Raw genomic sequence first — 20,683 nt, 5'->3', positions numbered from 1 at the left:
AAACCTTACCTTTGGTCAGTTGCTCACCTTGTTGTGGGCCCAAATATATAAAGTTACTTACCCCAGAAATTATGAAAAATAAATAAAATGGTACTTACATTGGGTAAGAATTCCCAGCAATTCTGTTTTGTAGATCTCCTTGGCTTCCTCCATTTTTTCTTCATGTGTTCCTTTTTCATTTATCAGTCGTCTAACATGACTATTTGCAGACTGCACCATTGAGTAGAACTGATTTGCTGACCTTCGATTGACTTCCCCTCTCTCTATCCAGGTCAGGAGGACACTGATAGCCTCCGTGAATTTGGTGTCATCTGAATAGAAAGAAGAACAAGGAGACCTGAAAATTCACCATATTTTATTTTTTTTACGTATAATTCTTTATTCAAAGATTTTTCCACTTATAACAATCATGTAAAAAAAAAAAAGACAAACAAAGAAATAAACCTATTACAAAACCAACTTTGCTAAGCATATACATCTAATAGGCCAACACTGACACATATTAAATTTATAAACTAAAGATAGGAGATTAATGAAGAATAGAAATGAATATGCCACCCTAGTGCAAATTCACTTCAAATCAAATAGTAACTTCCAAACTATGTCAATATGCATCAATTACTGCAAATGTTAACCTATATTACTTATACCTTAACTTAACTACTTTAAGATGAGAAACCTTTCTCCTGACCCCATCAATGGGGGTCCGGAGACAAAATCTACTATAAAAGGAGGGAAAGAGAAAAAAAAAAAACTAACTCAAACCTATGTCAGCAGTCAGTGGCCTTACATATAGTTCCGCATCTGCTATAGACCTTAAAAAGTGTGACAATTGAAAGGCAGACTAAGGGCTCAAGGGAGGCTGTGAAAGAGTGGAGAGGTCCTGCGTTGACATCCAACCCTGTTGGGTAACAAAGTGCATGCATCTAGTTCTACCTATTCCTATCAACCTTCGGAGCTGTTTATTATCAAGCCCAGGCGTGAAAACTAGATTCTGGATCACTGGTGTTAATGGGGATGGGACCATATTTTCTCTTCTTGTACTACTACTATGCAAATTGACTATATAACCTGTCAGTTTAGTGTAATTATTGTTCTATATTAATCAACATCTTAACAAATACTCCATAATGATTCAAAGATTAAAAGTTCACCTTTTATACCATGTTGCACCCTTATTCAGGGTGTAACATGTAACATGTTACTGCTGCAGCTGCACCCCACCCCTGCTGTAAAAGCAGGCTGGGGATCTTCTTCCCACAATTTAAAAAAAGATTCAAAAATCTTTGCAGGGCGCTGTTGAGTGCTCTAGGTAGTTGAGTCCTCCAGGTCAGTGGTTCTCAACCTCAGTCCTCAAGTACCCCCAACAGGCCATGTTTTGGGAACTTCCTTCGATAAAATAGCTCTTATCAATACAATGTCATTGATATTGATTTAAAGCAGCTGTGCAAAGTAAAGGAAAACCTGAAAACATGGCAATTGGGGGTACTTGAGGACTGAGGTTGAGAACCACTGCTCTGACTCACTTTTTGCCTTCCAATTTTGATGCTTCCCTACTAATACCTTGGTAATCTCGATTTATACTTCCATTCTCTGCATTCATGGTATGTGTTTATTACCATGTACTACCCCGGGGACCGCTACTACCTCTCATTTCTTTCTTCCCTATCTATTTTTTCTCCTACCTAAGATTACCTTTTCTTTTATGTTCTTTCTCTCTTTTACTTTTTCCCCCTATTCTCTCTCGCCTCTTTCAATTTACACTTTATATAGTTCTGGTAGCAGAACTTTTATTTCCTTGGTTATCATTATACCAATTATACATAGTTCCAGTATGTAGTATAATATTTTAGATTCTATAATACATTATTTCTTTCTGTTTTTTAATTTAAAAACTATACTCTTGATAATAATTAGGACCTTTTTTTAAAAAATCTGAGGTCATCTTATATTAACCACTTAAGGACCAGCCTTGTTTTGGATTTTAGGTGTTTTTTAGGTGGTTTTTTTTTAGGTGTTTTTTGCTAGAAAATTACGTAGAACCCCCAAACATTATATATTGTTTTTTTTCCTAACACCCTAGAGAATAAAATGGCAGTCAATGCAATACTTTTTTTTGCACCGTATTTGCGCAGCGGTCTTATGCCCCGTACACACGGTCGGACTTTGATCGGAAATTCCGACAACAAAATCCTAGGATTCTTTCCGATGGATGTTGGCTCAAACTTGTCTTGCATACACACGGTCACACAAAGTTGTCGGAAAATCTGATCGTTCTAAATGCGGTGATGTAAAACACGTACGTCAGGACTATAAACAGGGCAGTGGCCAATAGCTTTCATCTCTTTATTTATTCTGACCATACGGGGCACTTTGTCCGTCAGATTTGTGTACACACAATCGGAATTTCCGACAAAGGATTTTGTTGTCGGAAAATTTTATATCCTGCTCTCAAACTTTTTGAATAAAAAAATAAGACAACAGTAAAGTTAGCCCAATTTTTTTTATAATATGAAATATAATGTTACGCCAAGTAAATTGATACCCAACATTTCATGCTTCAAAATTGCGCCTGCTCGTGAAATGGCGTCAAACTTTTACCTTCAAAAATCTCCAAAGGCGACGTTTAAAAAATTCTACAGGTTGCATGTTTTGCGTTACAGAGGAGGTCTAGGGCTAGAATTATTGCTCTCGCTCTACCAGTCGCGACGATACCTCACATGTTGTTTGACCACCGTTTTCATATGCGGGCGCTACTCACATATGCGGTCGATTCTGTGCGCGAGCTCGTCGGGACGGGGGTTTTAAAATTTTTTAAAATTATTTATTTTACATGATTTTATATATTTTTACACTGTTTTGAAAAAAAAAAATGTGTCACTTTTATTCCAATTATTACAAGAAATGTAAACCTCCCTTGTAATAGAAAAAAGCATGACAGGACCTCTTAAATATGAGATCTGAGGTCAAAAAAACCTCAGATCTCATATTTACATTAAAATGCAATAAAAAAAAGAAAAAGACATTTTAAAAAATGACATTGAAAAAAATGTGCCTTTAAGAGGCATGGGCGGAAGTGATGTTTTGACGTCGCTTCCGCCCAGCAGTGTCATGGAGACGAGTGGGCGCCATCTTAGCCTCACTCGTCTCCAGGCACAGAAGGGAGACGATCGCCTCCGCCGCTACCGACGCCTCCGGTAAGCGGCGAAGGGGACCGGATCACGGCGGGGGGCCCCCTCTCCCGCCACCGCTAAAAGTGATCTTGCAGCGAATCCGTCGCAGGGACCACTTTTACCTGAAAGCCGACCGCTGCACAAAAACGGGGATACCGGGATTATGGCAGCTAGCTGCTGCCATAACGACGATATCCGCCGCCAAAGAGTGGACGTACATCGGTGTGCGGCGGTCGGCAAGTGGTTAAACCTGGTCTAAGTTGGTTTTATCCTCTCTTATACAATGTATGATGTAATATTTTGAGTAGTTAGATACATGCTAAAATTGTTTTAGTTAAATTACTTTTAGTTTATGTTGGAGCTACAACTCAATTCAGAGCACACTAAATGACTTTTTAATCTCAGCCTTTCACAGTGGAGTGGTTATCCAGTGTTAATTCCGAAGAGTGGAACATGTACTACTGGTGGTACACATATTCACTATTGGCACTACACAGCACAACTCAGGATTTGTGAGCTGCCATGTAAAACAAAAGTTCACTCCAGCATTGGATATCAGCTACAAATAATAGAGGCGGCATACTGATTGGATATACCTGCCATTAGTCATTATCAAGCTCTTTTGAATTAAAAACCTGTGAATGTTTCATTACTTTTTTAGCATCATGTATTTTACCCTTAGCAGTTCTCCAAACTATAGAAGAAAGGTAAGTTTAGAATAAAGAAAATACTTTTGTGCAAAAGTTGGCAAATATTATTTCTTCCAAATATATTTCATCAATTGCAAAAAATAAATAAATAAATAAATAATGCTAGACTGCTATACTCCAATACAAAATATTCACAAGCTGCAACTGAAACTCTTTATTTTATAATGTGCATTCAACAGCTTCTACAATATTTGGCACATGCATACGGTTCCTACTTCAGTGGAACAAAACACGAAAGACAACCTTTCACATAAAATCTATTCCATCTATAAAAGCTGGCACAGGTTTCCTTTAGGGAGACACTAACCTTCCTAAACCAGGTCAATAAGTAGCAAAGAAACTCAGTGACCTAAGTAAACTGGGACACCAGGGAGCTCCATATAATGGTTACACAATCTAGGATATCATATGCATTGCAATCAAATTAAACAAAAGAAAACAGCATTATACTCATGCACCTCTTACACCAATTGCCTCCATTACATTATCATTGAAATGTTAAATTATGACCTAGTAACGGTATTCTACAATAATAGAATTACCATTAAAGAGTTTTTGAAAATCAGCTTTACATTAGGCCAAGGAAGGGAAAAATTCAGATGGAACCATGCTTTTTATATAGTACTTCACAATTTTGTTTTATGTTGTTCATTTGTGTTAATCCAACTAAATGTTTACAGTTTAATCCATAAGACAATGCCAACCTGAAGTCTGCTTTTATGGCTATTGACAATTCTATATAAATGTTAAAATAAAAAAAGCATTCTTGTTATTTACACTCAGAAGGAGCCATGTTGCTTCATAAAGTGTTATAAATATTCCTGTACCTCAACGACTCACCAGGAAATACAAATATTAATGAGGCATAAGACATATTTGGGCAAACTTAATTAGAAATTGTACAAAAACTTATTAGGTGCAGTAAGCAGAAACTTATAGCAGTCAATCAAAATTCAATCTACTGTGGCCATGTGTTTTACAAGATGATTTCCAATTGGTTACCATCAATTATGGTATATTCTACAACATTAGTGCTCTATGGACTGCTTCATGCATAGTTGAGTAATTTATTAGATAAAAAAACAATTTAGAAAAAAAGGTCTGCTTCCACTGCATGCATACATGATAAAATAGACCTATGTTTCTTAAAAGGGTTGTAAAGTCAGAAAGTTTTTTTATCTTAATGCATTCTATGCATTAGGATAAAAAGTATTTTGTGTGCAGCAGCCCCCCTAATACTTACCAGAGCCCCATCTCGGTCCAGCAATGTCCATGAGTGTCTCAGCTGTCCAGGACTCTCCCTCCCGATTGGCTGAGAAATGGACACACAGAGCTGCAGCTCGGCTTGGCTGCTTGCTGTGGGGGCACTCAACAAGAGGGAGGGGCCAGGAGCACAGAAGAGGGACCTGAGAAAAGGAGGATCGGGGCTGCTCTGTGCAAAACCACTGCACAGAACAGGTAAGTATTACATGTTTATTATTTTTATAGAAAAAAAACAAAACTTTACAATCCCGTTAAATCTACTTCACTGGCCACTTTCTTTGGTATTTTTTAAAGCTGGAAACCAGCGAGCTAAAAGAAAACCCACAAATTGTTGAGTTAAAAAAATTGCTAAATGCAAGCAAACAGATTACCTTACAAAACTGAGAAAAGTAAACTGGCATAGTGTAGGTTTTTTTTTTTAAAAGGTATAATTGGCATAGTGTAGGTTGACCAGATTTGGCAAAGTAGAACATAAAAGAGCCTTTTTCTATAAGTAATTAGGTATGCAAATTTTAAACTTCCAAATAAAAAAAGGGCAATTTGAAAACATTTAATTTGTGCTCTTTATACTGCTATAGATTTTACTATAATGCACTAAAAGGTCATCTGAAAGAATCTGAACATGTGGATAACTAATAAATGAATACATATAAAAAAGGTGAAATAATCACCAGCGACACACTACTAATAATAATTCACAGTAGCGCAAACAAATTCTCCAAAATGTGAACATAAAGAGGTTCAATATACACAAATTCATTAAAAAATTAAATAAAAAATGGAGTCTTTTAAAGTAAGAGTGCAAACTAAGTGCCCCACATGTTAGATCTTGTTGAAAACGATCACCAAACCCAATTGCCCCACATTCTCGTGAGCAGGCAATAATAGTGCTCTAACAGTTGTTTAGCTCCACTTTAAAAATTCCAAATTGACTCTCCGAGCTCCTTATTTTATTAGTTCTCATCTTACCATATGCAGAAGGAAAGAGAACAAAAAAAGCCTCCAATAGTGTATTACTTCCAACACAGGTTTTTGTATTTAAAATAAAATCCACTCACATTTAAAACAAAAATGAGAGGCATTAAGCATCAAAGGCAACCGAGTAACATTCTTGCAGCTAATCTCACCACCTCCATGCTGGTTACGATAGCCGCTACAGTCTCGGCACTCGTCTACCTGATGTTACGACATCACATTCGATTGCCGCGTAACCACCACCGACGCATTTCATCATATCCGACTTCATCACAGAGGGTCGTTATCCGATTGTCCTCAATGCTAAATGCCTGTCATTTTTAACTGTGAGTGAAATTTATTTTAAATACAAAAGCCTGTGGTTAGAAGTAATACACTATCGGAGGCTTTTTTTTTTTGTTCTCTTTCCTTCTACATGTTTGGTGAGATGAGAACTAAAAAAATAAGGAATTCAGAGTCGATTGGGAATTTTTAAAATGGAGCTGAGCAACTGTTAATGCGCTATTGCCTGCTCATGAGAATGAGGGGCAATTGGGTTTGGCGAGTATTTTCACTTACGGGAGAGGGCCACTTATTTGGACTCTCGCCTTAAAGGACTCCATTTTTGATCAAATTTTTTATTGAATTTGTATATATTGAACCTTTTGATGTTCACATTTTGGAGAATTTCTTTGCGCTTCTGTGAATTATTATTAGCAGTGTTTCACTGATGAGTATTTCACCTTTTTTTATGTGTGTTATCTAACAAATAGCAGCACAAATAGCATTGTCACTAGTTATAGTTTTTGATCACTTTTAGGAGCGCAGTGGAATTAATTTGATTATTTAATAAATTAAAACAGTGAACATGACCAAACAAGCTTTTTGATGAATATTAAATATTGTGAAATGGAAAAAACTGCAAGTGGTTTTCTGTAATCGCAGTGGGAGTTTGGTCGCTGCCCTGTTGAAGGAATTTGTGGTATATCTTTTCAGTGATTACGCAGATATATGGATCCTGGCATTGAAGACAACGGAAAAAAGGTATGGGGAATGGATGCATTGTTCTCAGTCCTGGGTTGCAGGTAAATTGCTCCATGCACTACACAGTTCAGACTGTATGTGAACAAAGGAAGGTTTACACTGGCTTAGGCCTGTGATGATAGCTCTGAAGGCACATGGAATTATAAAAAATATAAAAGCTTATGTATGCAAAGTTTTTATGTGTTCCTTAGTATATTAAAAAAGCAAATGTGTTTTAAAAGTACAGTGATCCTTTAAGGCTCAAATACATCAAAGCAACTCTATATTATCTCTCTTGTATTTTTCCAGCTTTTGCAAGATCAGAGTGTCTTTCTATGCCAAGTATACAGCAACACATTTTACCAAAACAAAAGGCAACAAGGTCATAGATAACTGCTTCAATACCTAAGCCTTTACAATACAGAATTGAAATTATCAACCCTTGTTTATAAAGAATTGCTTAATCACTTCAGCCCCGGAAGATCTGGCTGCTCAATGACCAGGCCATTTTTTGCGATACGGCACTGCATCGTTTTAACTGACAATTGCGCGGTCGTGCGATGCTGTACCCAAACAAAATTGACATCCTTTTTTCCCACAAATAGAGCTTTCTAGAGCATTTACAAAATAGGGGACAGATTTATGTCATTTTTATTATTATTATTTTTTTTTACTAGTAATGGTGGGACAAATTGGACACTTGACACATTTTTGGGACCATTGACAATTATACAGCGATCAGTGCTATAAAAATGCACTGATTACAGTATAAATATCACTGGCAGGGAAGGGGTTAACACTAGGGGGTGATCAAGGGGTTAACCGTGTTCCCTAGGTGTGTTCTAACTGTAGGGGGATGGGACTGTCTAGGAGGGAAGAGAGATCGGTGTTCATACTTAGAGGCCAAAAGGAAAAGCGACTTAAGGTAACGTCGATTTGCCCAGCCGAGCCCACCTGCCATAATAAAACTGCAGAGGCTGCTCCGGAAGTGGTTAAACAACAAAGAAATGTTTATAATACTAGTTTATTTTTTCTTGTTTTTATCTTCAGTTTTCTCTGAATCACTCACTTGGAACACAGAAAGTTAAAGTGAACATCATTGTCCTGATCTGCAAACCTGCCCTTGATGTCATTTGATCAGCATGATAGCCAGGTGGCTAGCATTTTCACAGGGAGAGGCCAGCAATGGTGGCTTCTATATTCACTCCATAAGGTTTTACTTAAGTATTAACATAATAAACAGTCATTTTGAATTGTATTTACAATAAAGAAGAACTGTTGCCCACAGCAAATACATTTCTTGTTTCATCCCCCCCCCCCAGAAAAGAGACAAAGTCTGGTTTATATTTAAATTGGTTGTAAGCTCTGAAAAACAAAACAAAAAAAAAACAACAACCTGCAAGACAAAGGCATAATGAGCTAGTATGCATTGCATACTAGCTCATTATGAAATACTTACCTTAGAACGATGATGTTGCAGCGGTCCCTGTACACTGCTGTGACGGGTGACATGTCTCTGGAATGTTACTTTTGGGTTTGCTGGCTCTGGCACTGTGATTGTCCAGTGCCGTGATGACGTCACTCCCACGCATGCGTGCGGGAGCGGCCGAGCCGTTTCTTCAGTGCGCACGTGCCGATGACATCGGCACCTGCGTACATAGTGAAAATCTAAACTGTGCAAGTTTAGTAGAAATTCACATTACCTACAGGTAAGCCTTATTATAGGCTTACCTGTAGGCAAAAGTGGTTGTATAGGGTTCACAACCACTTTAAAGGCATCATCAAGGAGCAGGCAAAAACACAAACACTGTAAATGGTAATGTCGGTAATACGTTTTACACAGGCTGAGGGGATTTTAATCATGTAAACATGTACAGTAATCCTCTTGTTCAGACTTTCCTTCTTCATAAAGAGTGACAACCTTATATTTTCAACGTTTACAACATGACTGATGAGAAAAGGAACTTAATCTTCACCTAACCTGCCAGCTCCCAAACCATAGACATTAATAACATGGAATTTGAACAATATTTGGCTGATAAAGATTAGGTATGAATGCCAATAGCTTTGCAATAATCAAGATGTACTGTACTATCTTTTTCCAAAATGTTATTATCTGTATTACATGAGAGTTTTCTTAGCCGGAGGTATCCAAACCTATTGGGGTATGGGCACCAAATGATGAAAGTACAAGGGGAGCTCTCTAAATAATTTAAAAAAATACAAGATAATTTTCTGCATTATTTAACCTAAAATCAAAGTGAAAAATGAACTTGATGTGTCAGATGAGATGCAAAGAATATTGTCAGTAATTGTACCTTAACTTCATGGTTTTGGTAACACAAAAACAGCAACAATACCTTATTACTTGTAGATTGCTTGTGCTTTTGTGATTTTCCATTACTTTATAAATAGATATGCTAAAATGTTTATGACGTTCTATCAGTTATACATTTCCTAACTATCCATGTGTAAATTAAAACCAAGATAAAGACATCTTCTGAAGTCATACTGGTACCTAATGGTTCTGATGATGATAATGATTTCCACTGTCTGGCAAAGGGAATATTAGAACATACTGGGAAATCAATTTAAGGTCTCTGGTCATAAAAATGTTTGAACCCCTGTTTTTTTGTAACTAGTTTATGTCAAATTCCTATAAGGAAGCAAATCCTCCTAAGGTAATAGAGGGCACTGCAGCTACAGCACACTATGCTTTACCTTTCAGCTTCTCTGCAAGCATGGTGGCCTCATGTTCAGAATAATGCATAATTGCTGGTGGTGAGGGAGGGCGCAGGTTGTCCACTTGCAGCTTACGTCGATGACGTTCTTCTCTTGCAAGCATTCTCTGCTTACATTCCCATTCATAAAAGTCATCTCTTGCTTGTGCAAAATCTACATGTAGGCGACCAGAGTCCTTTTTATCTGTGCTGGATCCTAAACGCATTCGATAACCTTCAAATAAGAAGACCATAATTATTACTAAAGAGTTCCAATCATAACGCTAATATTTAAGTCACATTTCAGAATGAATATGTGTTATTGATGCTCTTGTAATAGAATAAAACCTTTATGCTTTAATAATTATATAATTTACAGAAATGTGCAGATTAATAAAAAAGCAAGAAAATGGCACATGTTAGTTGGACATCCCATTTTACTTTTATGGAAACATAATATGTAAACTCACAGACTAGAAAGAAGAACAGAAAAACCAGATCATTACTAATATTACCTAACAAATAAAAAAAAAAATATGTATTAATATTATAAACACCCTTTATGTACAGGACTCACTCCTTTTGTTAACAATGATGTTATTTTGTTTATTATGATGTTACATTTTTCACTAGATAGGAAAATGGTATCGTGATCTGATGAGGATCTCAATGATGAATATATATTTTGACCAACATGTATTGTGCACTGTGTTTGTGTTAGTTTTGTTGATTTAAAGAAAAAAAAAAAAACTGAGATTTTGAAAAAAAAGAAAAAAAAGATGTTGTCTGGTTATTATTGCTAGCTATAAAGCCAACACAATGTAGTAAGGATACAGCCCAGAGGAGCAACAAAACAGGACCCCATAACAAAATTCTAAAGGAGGCCCTACTGGATCTAAAACTCTGATTAAAAGCAGCCTTACAACCAAGATCAGAGCTTTTATAAAACCGTAATTAACTTGCTGAAAAAAGTGTGCTTTCCTAATCGCAAAAACTATTTATTATTTCAGGTCTGGATTTACACACACACTTAGACACACTAGGCTTATGCCTACAGTATAGACAGGAGAGACAGAGAGGCAGTTTTTCCCTGAATTACTTTTTGCCACATATTATTCAACAAAAATAATCATATTGTTATTTAGCTTGGTTATAAGAATATTTAGCTATTAGCCGGAAAATAAATATTGCATACATTCTGGGTGCATCAAAACAAAGTCTGTCCCCTGCCAGCATGCTGTAGAGAGTTACCCTTGATCTCTATGAGAAAGCAGCGGTCTGCTAAGTTAGAGCCATAGCTCTACAATTGGCAAATCTCATGCTCCCTGATGATTAGAAAGCTCCACCTCTGGTACAAGTCAGAGCTTTGCAGAGAGACAAATGCTTTTTCATGCAGAGAGTTTGTGTCTTTTCTACTCAGGCTGTGGCTGCTCTCTGGGAAAAAAAAAAATTTAAGACTTTGCATCCCCTTTATTTTGCTGCATCAAATATGCATTTAGCTTATATGAAGGTAATCTTCAGTTGTTCTTTAATTAGAACAAAGGAAAAAAGCTGATGGGATGGAAGGCTCCAACGTTATTATAAAGGACAAGTGGAGAAGCATAGGTATAGAGCATTCCCAATTCTCCTAACAGGTCAGGTGCCTGTTACAGCCCCTGTATGTATGCCACTAAGAAGAGGTAATTACAAAGAAACAAAAATGCACACGCTATATAAAATATTGTGCTCCCTGACTTCTACTGATTATTGACTTGTTCCTTACAATGGACAGTTTCTATATATTTTATGTTGTGTGTGCCTATAACACACATCGCCAGCAGCCAATGTGCAGTTTTCATCTTTGCTCTTAGTTCTGCCATCTGACCTTTATGTAACACAATCTTATGTTTCATTGAAGGGAAATAATAAATGAGTTGATGGCAAGCAAAAATTTGATGAAAATGTAAGAGAAGGATAGTGGTGCAAAAGATCACTCAACAATTCACTGACTTTCCGATTCCAGAGGATCCTGCATTTTTCATGCTCCATTGCTCACAAATCCCTCTTAAGACCTATAATAAAAAATCAGTCCTTCATCACATGCCTAATGCCACCAAAGCTTGCATTCCATTACGTTGGAAGGATCCCAATCCTCCTTCCATTGCGATGTGACTCAACAAAGTCAGGAGCATCAATGCTCTGGAGGATTTAGTACTTACTGCCCAAAACAGGCGAGAGCAATGCACAAAAATATGGTCATATTTGAACATGTTTATCTATTCTGATAAAGGCAAGGTCCTGCTGAAAAACAGCATAGCTTTGTCACCTCTCCTCCCCCCCGCCTTTTTATTCCTCTCGCTTTTATTCCCTCTCCCCTTTCTTCACCTTATACTCATCTTTCTGGTGCTTTGTATGCATCCCTTGGTTCCCTCTTATTCTTTTTTACAAAATTAGTGTATCTGACCAAGCAAGTACTGTGGCGGGAGTGCCGCAATTATTTCTATGTTTGCCTCCTTGACTTTAAAAGACATGTTTCGATTACCCATTCATGTTTTTTCTTTCTCTGTCTGGCACTACATGTACATTATATTCCGGTGAGATGCTACTTCTGTTTGAATTTTGTGAGATGTCACCATTGTTTTGTATTATACTGCTCTGTTGGATGCTTTATTTCTATAAATAATTTGAAAAAAAAAGCAAGAGAAATGCTACTCTACAGTAATCAGAGCTATCACTTTTATTTTGTTTATTAATACAGCATAACCAAATCTTAAACTCTAAAAACGATCAATTTCCTCTTGTAGTTAAGAAACATCTGTGTGACCCCATGGGGAATTAAAGTTTTCAGTGAGAACATGACTCAAGAGAAAGAAAAGGCAGAACATGTTTGTCTGTACAATGTGTTACTTTAAAAAATAGACACCATTCTGGAACAAACCTTAAATTTGTCAAGACGGTCGTTGCTCAATCAACTGTCAAAGCCTCTCGGCATTCCAATTCGTGTGACAGCTGGCAGGGCTAGAAGTGTGGTATGCTTTAGCTTGATAAGTGGATCAGATGAGACTGGACATGGTTTGATAACACAAACAAGCCCAATAAGATTTACAAAAATAGTAAAACTTCATGACAGGATGCTAATTGCATTTCTGCAGTTTCTATGACAACCACACAGTTTTGGGTCTTCAGAGGCTAGTTGGTATTTTTATGTGCTAATTAAATAATTGTATCCATCACATGTAACCTGTGGAGGCTTCAGAGGCAATAAGTGACATCTTTTGTAACTAACATGCAGGATAATCGGGGCGGGTGAGACAGGGGACACAAAAAGACACTTTTTCTGTGAGGGTGAGATAGGGGGACACCTTTTTATTGTATGCTTACATTCTGGTCACAATTATGTCTAAGGAAACATTAACAAAATAAATACAGAAAAAGGACACTATAATACAAAAGGTTGACATGCTATAGTTAAAGTCGTTCTAAAGGATGAAGGTTTTTGTTCCTTCATGCATTCTATGTGCAGCTCTCCCCTCAGTGCCCGCCCAATACTTACCTGAGCCCAATCCCGGTCCAGTGATGTGCACAAGAGCAGAAATTCTCCTGAACAAATGATGTAACTAGTGCGCAAATGACCACACTCGCCAATATAACAGAGGAAGCCGCCTACATAAACAAGTGTACTCACAATACGCAAAAAATAATAAAATAAATATATGTGGTGCTAACCCACCTAAAGGGCAGTAACTAGTAATCCTAAACGTGAATAATAGCTGAATATTGATGTAAACACTATAAATAATAAAGATAAACACTATTGCTGGCACAGTGATCAAAAATATATATTAATAAGTGATGACGTGCAAAAAAGCAATGGAATAAATACAATCCTTAAAGTGCAATGTGCATACAAATAAGGGCCATAGTAAACATCACTAAAAAAATAAATAAAAATAAAACAATATGTGTGAACTAATAAGTAGGATAAAGTATCCGAAAATGTATAAATGTATAAATAACACAATGCAATCCACAAATACATGCAGTGCGACTCCTAGTGGTGACCACCAAATCTTCTCAAAAAAATAGGTAAAGTGCAAGTGCAATGAAAAAAACAGTGTGCAAAAAATGAAGTGAACTGATAATAACTTGCAAATAAATGTCCAAACAGTTCAAAATTGCATGAAAGTACACTTCCCGATAGCAGCCCAATGGGATCTTCCTAAAGAAGGTGCAAAAGTGCGGGTGCAATAAATAATGTGACGACCAGTGTCTAATAAAGTATATCCGATCTTGTTCCGGAGTGCAGCAACAGTTTCCCCAGCCTCTCACTTGAAGTTGCGGCCCCCAAGTGGGCCGAATCAAGCGTTATACCAGCTAGTGATAGACCTAAAACCTGGGGATCAACTTCCAATAGTTGTCACAGCCTCCAGGGGACACAGGTACATCAGCCACAACAGACACTCTCCCGTCCTCCCAAGTTGTCCTCAGGCTCCATCTAGTGGTGAATAACAGCAGCGGCCGCTGCTATTTATATCGGCTACCCGACACCTGACTCCTATACCCTTTGATATAGTCACGTGTGGTGTGAGGCAACGCGTCAGTGAGAAGTCAGGTGCCGCTGCTTTTGGGTACGACCGAACCCGGAAGCTTCTCCTTTACTGTGGAACGCAGTATTCTTTTATGTAAGTTGCTACTTTTATTTTAATATAAACTTCTGAATACTACACTATGGAGCCATTTCTGCTTTCTTTACCATCCATCTGAGGACATCTGAGGACAACTTGGGAGGACGGGAGAGTGTCTGTTGTGGCTGATGTACCTGTGTCCCCGGAGGCTGTGACAACTATTGGAAGTTGATCCCCAGGTTTTAGGTCTATCACTAGCTGGTATAACGCTCGATTCGGCCCACTTGGGGGCCGCAACTTCAGGTGAGAGGCTGCACCTTTAAGAAGATCCCATTGGGCTGCTATCGCGAAGTGTACTTTCATGCAATTTTGAACTGTTTGGACATTTATTTGCCAGTTGTTATCAGTTCACTTCATTTTTTGCACACTGTTTTTTTCATTGCACTTGCACTTTACCTATTTTTTTTAGAAGATTTGGTGGTCACCACTAGGAGTCGCACTGCATGTATTTGTGGATTGCTTTTTTGCACGTCATCACTTATTAATGTATATTTTTGATCACTGTGCCAGCAATAGTGTTTATCTTTATTATTTATAGTGTTTACATCAATATTCAGCTATTATTCAGGTTTAGGCTTACTAGTTACTGCCCTTTAGGTGGGTTAGCACCACATATATTTATTTTATTAGAAATTCTCCTGAGTCTCTTCTTCTTCAAAGCTAAGACACAACAGCAGCCAGTGGCTCTTGCTGCTGTCAATTACAGCCAGTGAGGAGAGAGTGTAGGCAGAGCCAAACATGGCTTGGGAGCGAGCACACACAAGTGAGCCCATAGCTAGCAGCCTAATATGGGGGCACACAGCAGAAGGAGGGGCCAGGAGCGCCGGCAGTGGACCTGAAAAAAGGAGGATCAGGGCTGCTCTGTGCAAAATCATTGCACAGAGCAGGTAGGACACTTTTTTTTTTTAAATGAACCTTTATAAACACTTTAAAGGTTTATTCAACCTTAAGGTGCAAAAAGCCTCACATCCCTCAGCTCTGTGCTTCAGTATATCATGCAGGCAGCGATATAGAGAGCAGTCCACCCCTCTGACTTTTGTCGATAATGTTGTGATCTAAAAACACCGGTAATAAAGAAAAACCATTCCAAAAAAATTGCACTATATGCTACTTGTTGTTCCTCACATACACAAAGTCTGATATACAAAGATGACAATACTTTTGAAACAGGATACGGAGTGGTGGAGTTAAAAAAAAGAAAAAAAAAAAAAAGGCTGTTGAAGGTGCATGCCCAAAGGGTCCGTGATGTGCTCCATGGATTCTGTCTGAAGTAACTAAATAAAACACTGATTAAGGAAAATTGAATGACTGTTTTTTTTACTTTAACACCGCTGGAGTGTTCTTTGGATAATAGCAGCAGCTCGTGTTTGGATTGACTGAAATTGCTCTTTAACATCAGATTCTTATTACAACCATGGGAGATAACTATACCTCTCAACATTTTGGGAAATCACAATGACATTTAGAAAGTAGAGGGTCAAAAAGTGATGTCAACCTATAGCTGGATCTACATTGATTTATTCTGGTCTCCCTCCTAATCTGCCCTTATAAGGGAGATAAAAGCCAGTGGAACTTTTTTTTAATAGTCATTTTTTTAAATGAACTAAACCCACCGATTTATCCATTTCCCAAAAGGAAGCTCAAGTTAGAAATGTTCAATAAATGTTAATAAATCCTTAAACATGCCAGTGCTGTTTTCTACAGTATTTTATTTACAATTTGCTTACTACATTGAAGGCAAGCCTCCGTGATAATTCACACTGGCGATTAAGGCCAGTGCAAATTGTAATACAAAAAATATACCACTTGCTCCCATCTATAGCTGGCTATCGCAGTAAGAAGCATTGGAAGGCTAACAACAGGTACAAACAAGTCCAAGGATAAATCCAAGGGATACCAGGGTGCCTTGATGAGGCTCTGTGGCTTACTCATGCATTTGCAAATGTGTGCAGACTAAACTCCTGCTTTTAACGCATACTGTTAGACAGGTTATTTGGTTGTAGCGGGCTAGTGATAAGTTAAGCTTGGTTTTTCCCTCAGTGCAAATTGTAGCGGCAGGGTTCTTCTGTCTCCTGCTGTAGTTCTCAGCAGCTAGGTGCAGCAGCCATCCTCATTCACTATAATGACAGGTCACTACAGACCACATCTATTTGTGGCTCTCTGCACAGTCACTGACTACCTGTGGTGAACGGAGCCCGCAGCCACACCAAGCCATTGAGAACTGCAGGAGGAACTGCTGCTACAATTTGCACCAACTGCAACTGCAGATGCAATGGCAACTGTAGATCAAAAGAGAGGCTAAAATGGCACCATGCACTAAAGGCAGGGGGAGCTGCAACATGAAAAGTTTGGAGGTGAGCAAATAAATCTTAGATTTTTGAACAGCCAAGGCAATCTAACAATATATCAATCTTCCAAGATCTTTATGATTATTATCAATCACCAGGGCTGATACCTTTGCATTTTGAGGGATTTTTCACTAATTAACCATTTTCACCTAATAGCTTACAGTTTTTTTCATTTTTTACTGTAAGCAAATATATTTGCATATCCCTTATTGACTTTCTTCATTGAAGGAATTCACAAGATGGTCACAAATATTAAGTATTAAATATAGTGAGTCACTTTAATGTCTTTCAGCTGTCAAAATTTCAAAATAAGTCCTTAAAGAGAACCTATGCTGAGAGAAATATGGAGCCTACTTGTGAAAATGTGAGTTGCCTGGCTGTCATGCCAATTTAATAGCATCAAAACTTCTGGAATCACTGACCTGAAAAAGGTATGCAAACACTGAGTTCACAGTGAGATTTGAAGCTAGAGGATCGGCACTACCATGCATTTTTAGAAAAAGGACAGAAAATTGCAGTCATCAAACTTCCCCCAGCACAGGTTTAGCATACAAATGAGGCACCACTAAATGGTGGACCATGGTTTGAGTCAATTTGGAATCGCGCCATTTAGAATCTGCTTTTTTTCCCTTTGCCACTGCTAGATTGGTTGTGTTTGTAGAGCTGACAGTGGAAGAGCAGCACAGTGATGGACGGAGGGTGGAAGCTGGTCCAGTTAACGGATTGGTTGCTAGGACCACCCTGCATTCTAACAACTAATCAGTTAACTGGGGCAGCTCCCGCCCTCCGCTCACCGCTTTGCTGCACTTCCGATGTCAGCTGCTCTGCCTCCCACTCTCCGCCCCTGTGTAAGGTAGGGCAGGAAGAGGGTACTGTAACTTTTATGAATGACAGAGGAAGCTGGGGGTGACGTAAATGGGGGACTGCAATGTGAAGGAGGGGTACTATAAAGGGGGTGAGGACAGGAATGTGAAGGGGGTGATATGAGGGGGGCTGGGAACTGCATTTTGAAGTGGGGGGGTGATAAAAAAGGAGGGCCGAGGACAAGAATGTGAGGGGGGGCTGAAGACTGTAATGTGAAGGGGGAGATGATTGTGCAGGGGGGCGTAGGACACTGATGTAGTAAAAAGATGGTGATGTGAAGGATCTGAGGCTAATATCACATCACTGCATATTGCATTCTGTGTGCAGGCGGTCCATTTATTTTAGTGGGCTGCCTTTTAAGCAGAAACGCAGAAAAAGAAGTCCCTGACCATTTTCTTCTAACTGCTTTGTACTGAGCTGCATGGTACTGTGGCAGTATGGCACTCACCTTTGTGAATTTTAATTCACTACCCCTGATATAAATGGTAAACTCTAGCTAAAGAAAAACAAAACATAGCAGGATTATTCCCTTAGTCGGAATGTTAAGTGTTAGGAAACGAATAAAAAAAAAAAAAGCATATTGGAAACTGTTCTACAATTTCTGGTGCCTGATAATGTTTTACATGACATTTGACTTATACTAATCTTCAACATACAAGTACCAATTTTCTGTTCATTCAAGTCTCTGATGCTTCAATGATGATAAAAAACACTCAGCAGCCATTCAGGGACTTTCTTGTGACCCACATATCTGGTGACTCAGACAGCAGGATAACCTTTTCCTTTAATTATTAAAGTGTCTGCCTGTCGTCTGCTTTATCATTTTGTAGAACAGTCTCTAAATCTTGTAAATTAATTTACCAAAAAGATTTCATCTGTAATGACTTGTCTTAACTAAAAAGCACACTTTAAACACAATAACCTGTTCATAAATAAATAAATAAATATCCTAGGTCAGAAATTATGCTAAATAAACTCATTGTTTCCTATTCACTGAGCGTGGATTTGTCAAGAAAATCAAAAAGTGAAAAAAAATGTTTTAGAACAAAAAAAAAAAAAAAAAGCAAGAGGATAAGCTACAGATACAGTAGCAAAAACATTGGATGGGTTTTTAAAGTACCCACTGGGTGTTAGATGCTGAATATCCAGACCATTGATTTGGTTGTAAAACTATTTGACAGGCCATTTCTATTTATTTATGGCCAATTCAGTTTGACTGTGTTAACTACAGGTAAGGTTAGGGAGTTTATGGGAGATGTATTGCAAATAAGCTAATCTGGGCAGGACTTTTTTACCTTAATATTAAGAATGATACCAACAACAGTAGGTTATTTAGATATCTGTTTGAAAGCATGACAATAACACAAATATCAGTAATAGCTTGGGTTTGTACAATCTGATCATCAAAACCTGTAAATTAACAATAATTTAAATATATAATCTGAGTTTTGGAAAGTGTGATGGGTGATACAACAGGGAATTTTGTATGATGATAGCATGGTGCCACAAACATGGATAAAACAAGACAAGGTCGTTAAAAGGGCAGAATGAGTGTACAATGCAAAAAGAAATTACAGCTAATGGGAAACTGCTAAAATTAGAATTTACTGTACCAGATAGGTAAATGGCTTTATCAACCATGAACTCTTCTGAAAATCGAATGTGACAGAAATTCTTTTTGCTTTTGCGAATTGCTGTAATGTCTCCACATTGCTCAAAGAGCTCTTGAATTATCTCCTCTGTAGCGTTTTCAGGTAATCCGCCAACAAATACAGTTTTACAGCCTGGAGGCCTCTCTCTTGTAGATGGAGGAGGCAAATCTATGGACAAATTGGAAATATTAAACACTAAATATTTTCCCTGTGATACAAATGTAACCTATTAAAATTTGATTATATTCAAGCACTTTAAAGTTAAAGTCTCAGACAAAATATTGTACGTGGTAAGTTTTCTTTTTATTAGGGTAGAGAATGCACACACCGTTTCTATATGTGAATACTCTCTATAGATCACAACAGGTAATCCATTTTATGTTTGTACACAACATTTAAAAAATGCTATAAGGAAGCACACAGAGTTGCTTTTAAAATAACCCTGAAACTTTTAGTTATAGCTCTACAACAGATGTAAGCACACATTTTGCATATTCAAACTTCATAAACAGCATGATTTGTTCACAAAAATATCATATACAGAAAGTGCTACAAGCTCTTAAAAATGGTAATAAATAACGTTGGAGATCATATCACTAAACAGAAGGTAGGAAGATATTAATAACCTGGCTAGTTACATATTTAAGCTGAATTCCAGGAATTCTCTTTTTTTAAACTTACATTAGTCCAGCTTGGTCACATCTAATTCTATTTCGCATCCAGGGGGACACTAGGGGTGCATAAATTCACTGTAGTAGCCTGTGCCACATACAGTCAGGTCTGGGATCTACCAAGTGCTGCTCAGGAGACTTGCCTCCTACACACTGAAAACAGGGGGTTGCTCACTCAGAACCACCCCCCCATACAGAGAATGTTTTGCATTTTTTTTAATGAATACAAAGAGTTCTCTGAGTGAATGAGGTGGAGATCAGGATGTCATCACGTCCTCCTCTCTGTATGGACTAAAAAAATTAAAGACATTCTCTGAATGGTGCAGGTACCGAGTCAATGCCCCCCGGTGTTCTAGGAACTGTCCTCAAACTGTCCTAAGTTCATGGGAGATTGCTGCAGAAAACAGTGCTATATCATTTTGTGATGCCATTCTCTGCAGCATTCAGGATTGCCCACCATCGGTGGAAGAGGATTGATGGTGCTTTAAGGACATGCCTAAGTTTAATTGATCATACTTGCATCCAAATTTCAGCTTTAAATTAGCGTAGATCACTGCTTGCAATAAGTATAAAATATCCAGCCCAATACCCGTTAAAAATGACATGACTGTGACCTAATTCCCTGGGTCACATCAGCATTG

At 37.9% G+C, this 20,683-nt stretch overlaps 1 protein-coding gene across 6 annotated transcripts in view; it reads right to left on the bottom strand.

The window, feature by feature from the left end:
• The window catches only part of ENOX1 (ecto-NOX disulfide-thiol exchanger 1), an 855,443-nt gene that overhangs the window by 158,251 nt on the left and 676,509 nt on the right, over positions 1-20,683 (bottom strand). For all 6 annotated transcript variants that reach the window (XM_073614184.1, XM_073614181.1, XM_073614186.1 and 3 more), the window contains 3 exons: positions 19,333-19,539; positions 9,845-10,078; positions 99-311 (listed from right to left, as the gene is read on the bottom strand). In XM_073614184.1, the coding sequence (XP_073470285.1) occupies positions 99-311; positions 9,845-10,078; positions 19,333-19,539 (654 nt within the window). The remainder of the gene's footprint in view (positions 1-98; positions 312-9,844; positions 10,079-19,332; positions 19,540-20,683) is intronic.

Source organism: Aquarana catesbeiana, linkage group LG02, assembly GCF_042186555.1.
Source record: "Aquarana catesbeiana isolate 2022-GZ linkage group LG02, ASM4218655v1, whole genome shotgun sequence".
Lineage (NCBI taxonomy): Eukaryota > Metazoa > Chordata > Amphibia > Anura > Ranidae > Aquarana > Aquarana catesbeiana.
The sequence above is the reverse complement of the archived record's forward strand: the minus strand, read 5'-3'. Positions and strand labels throughout refer to the sequence as shown.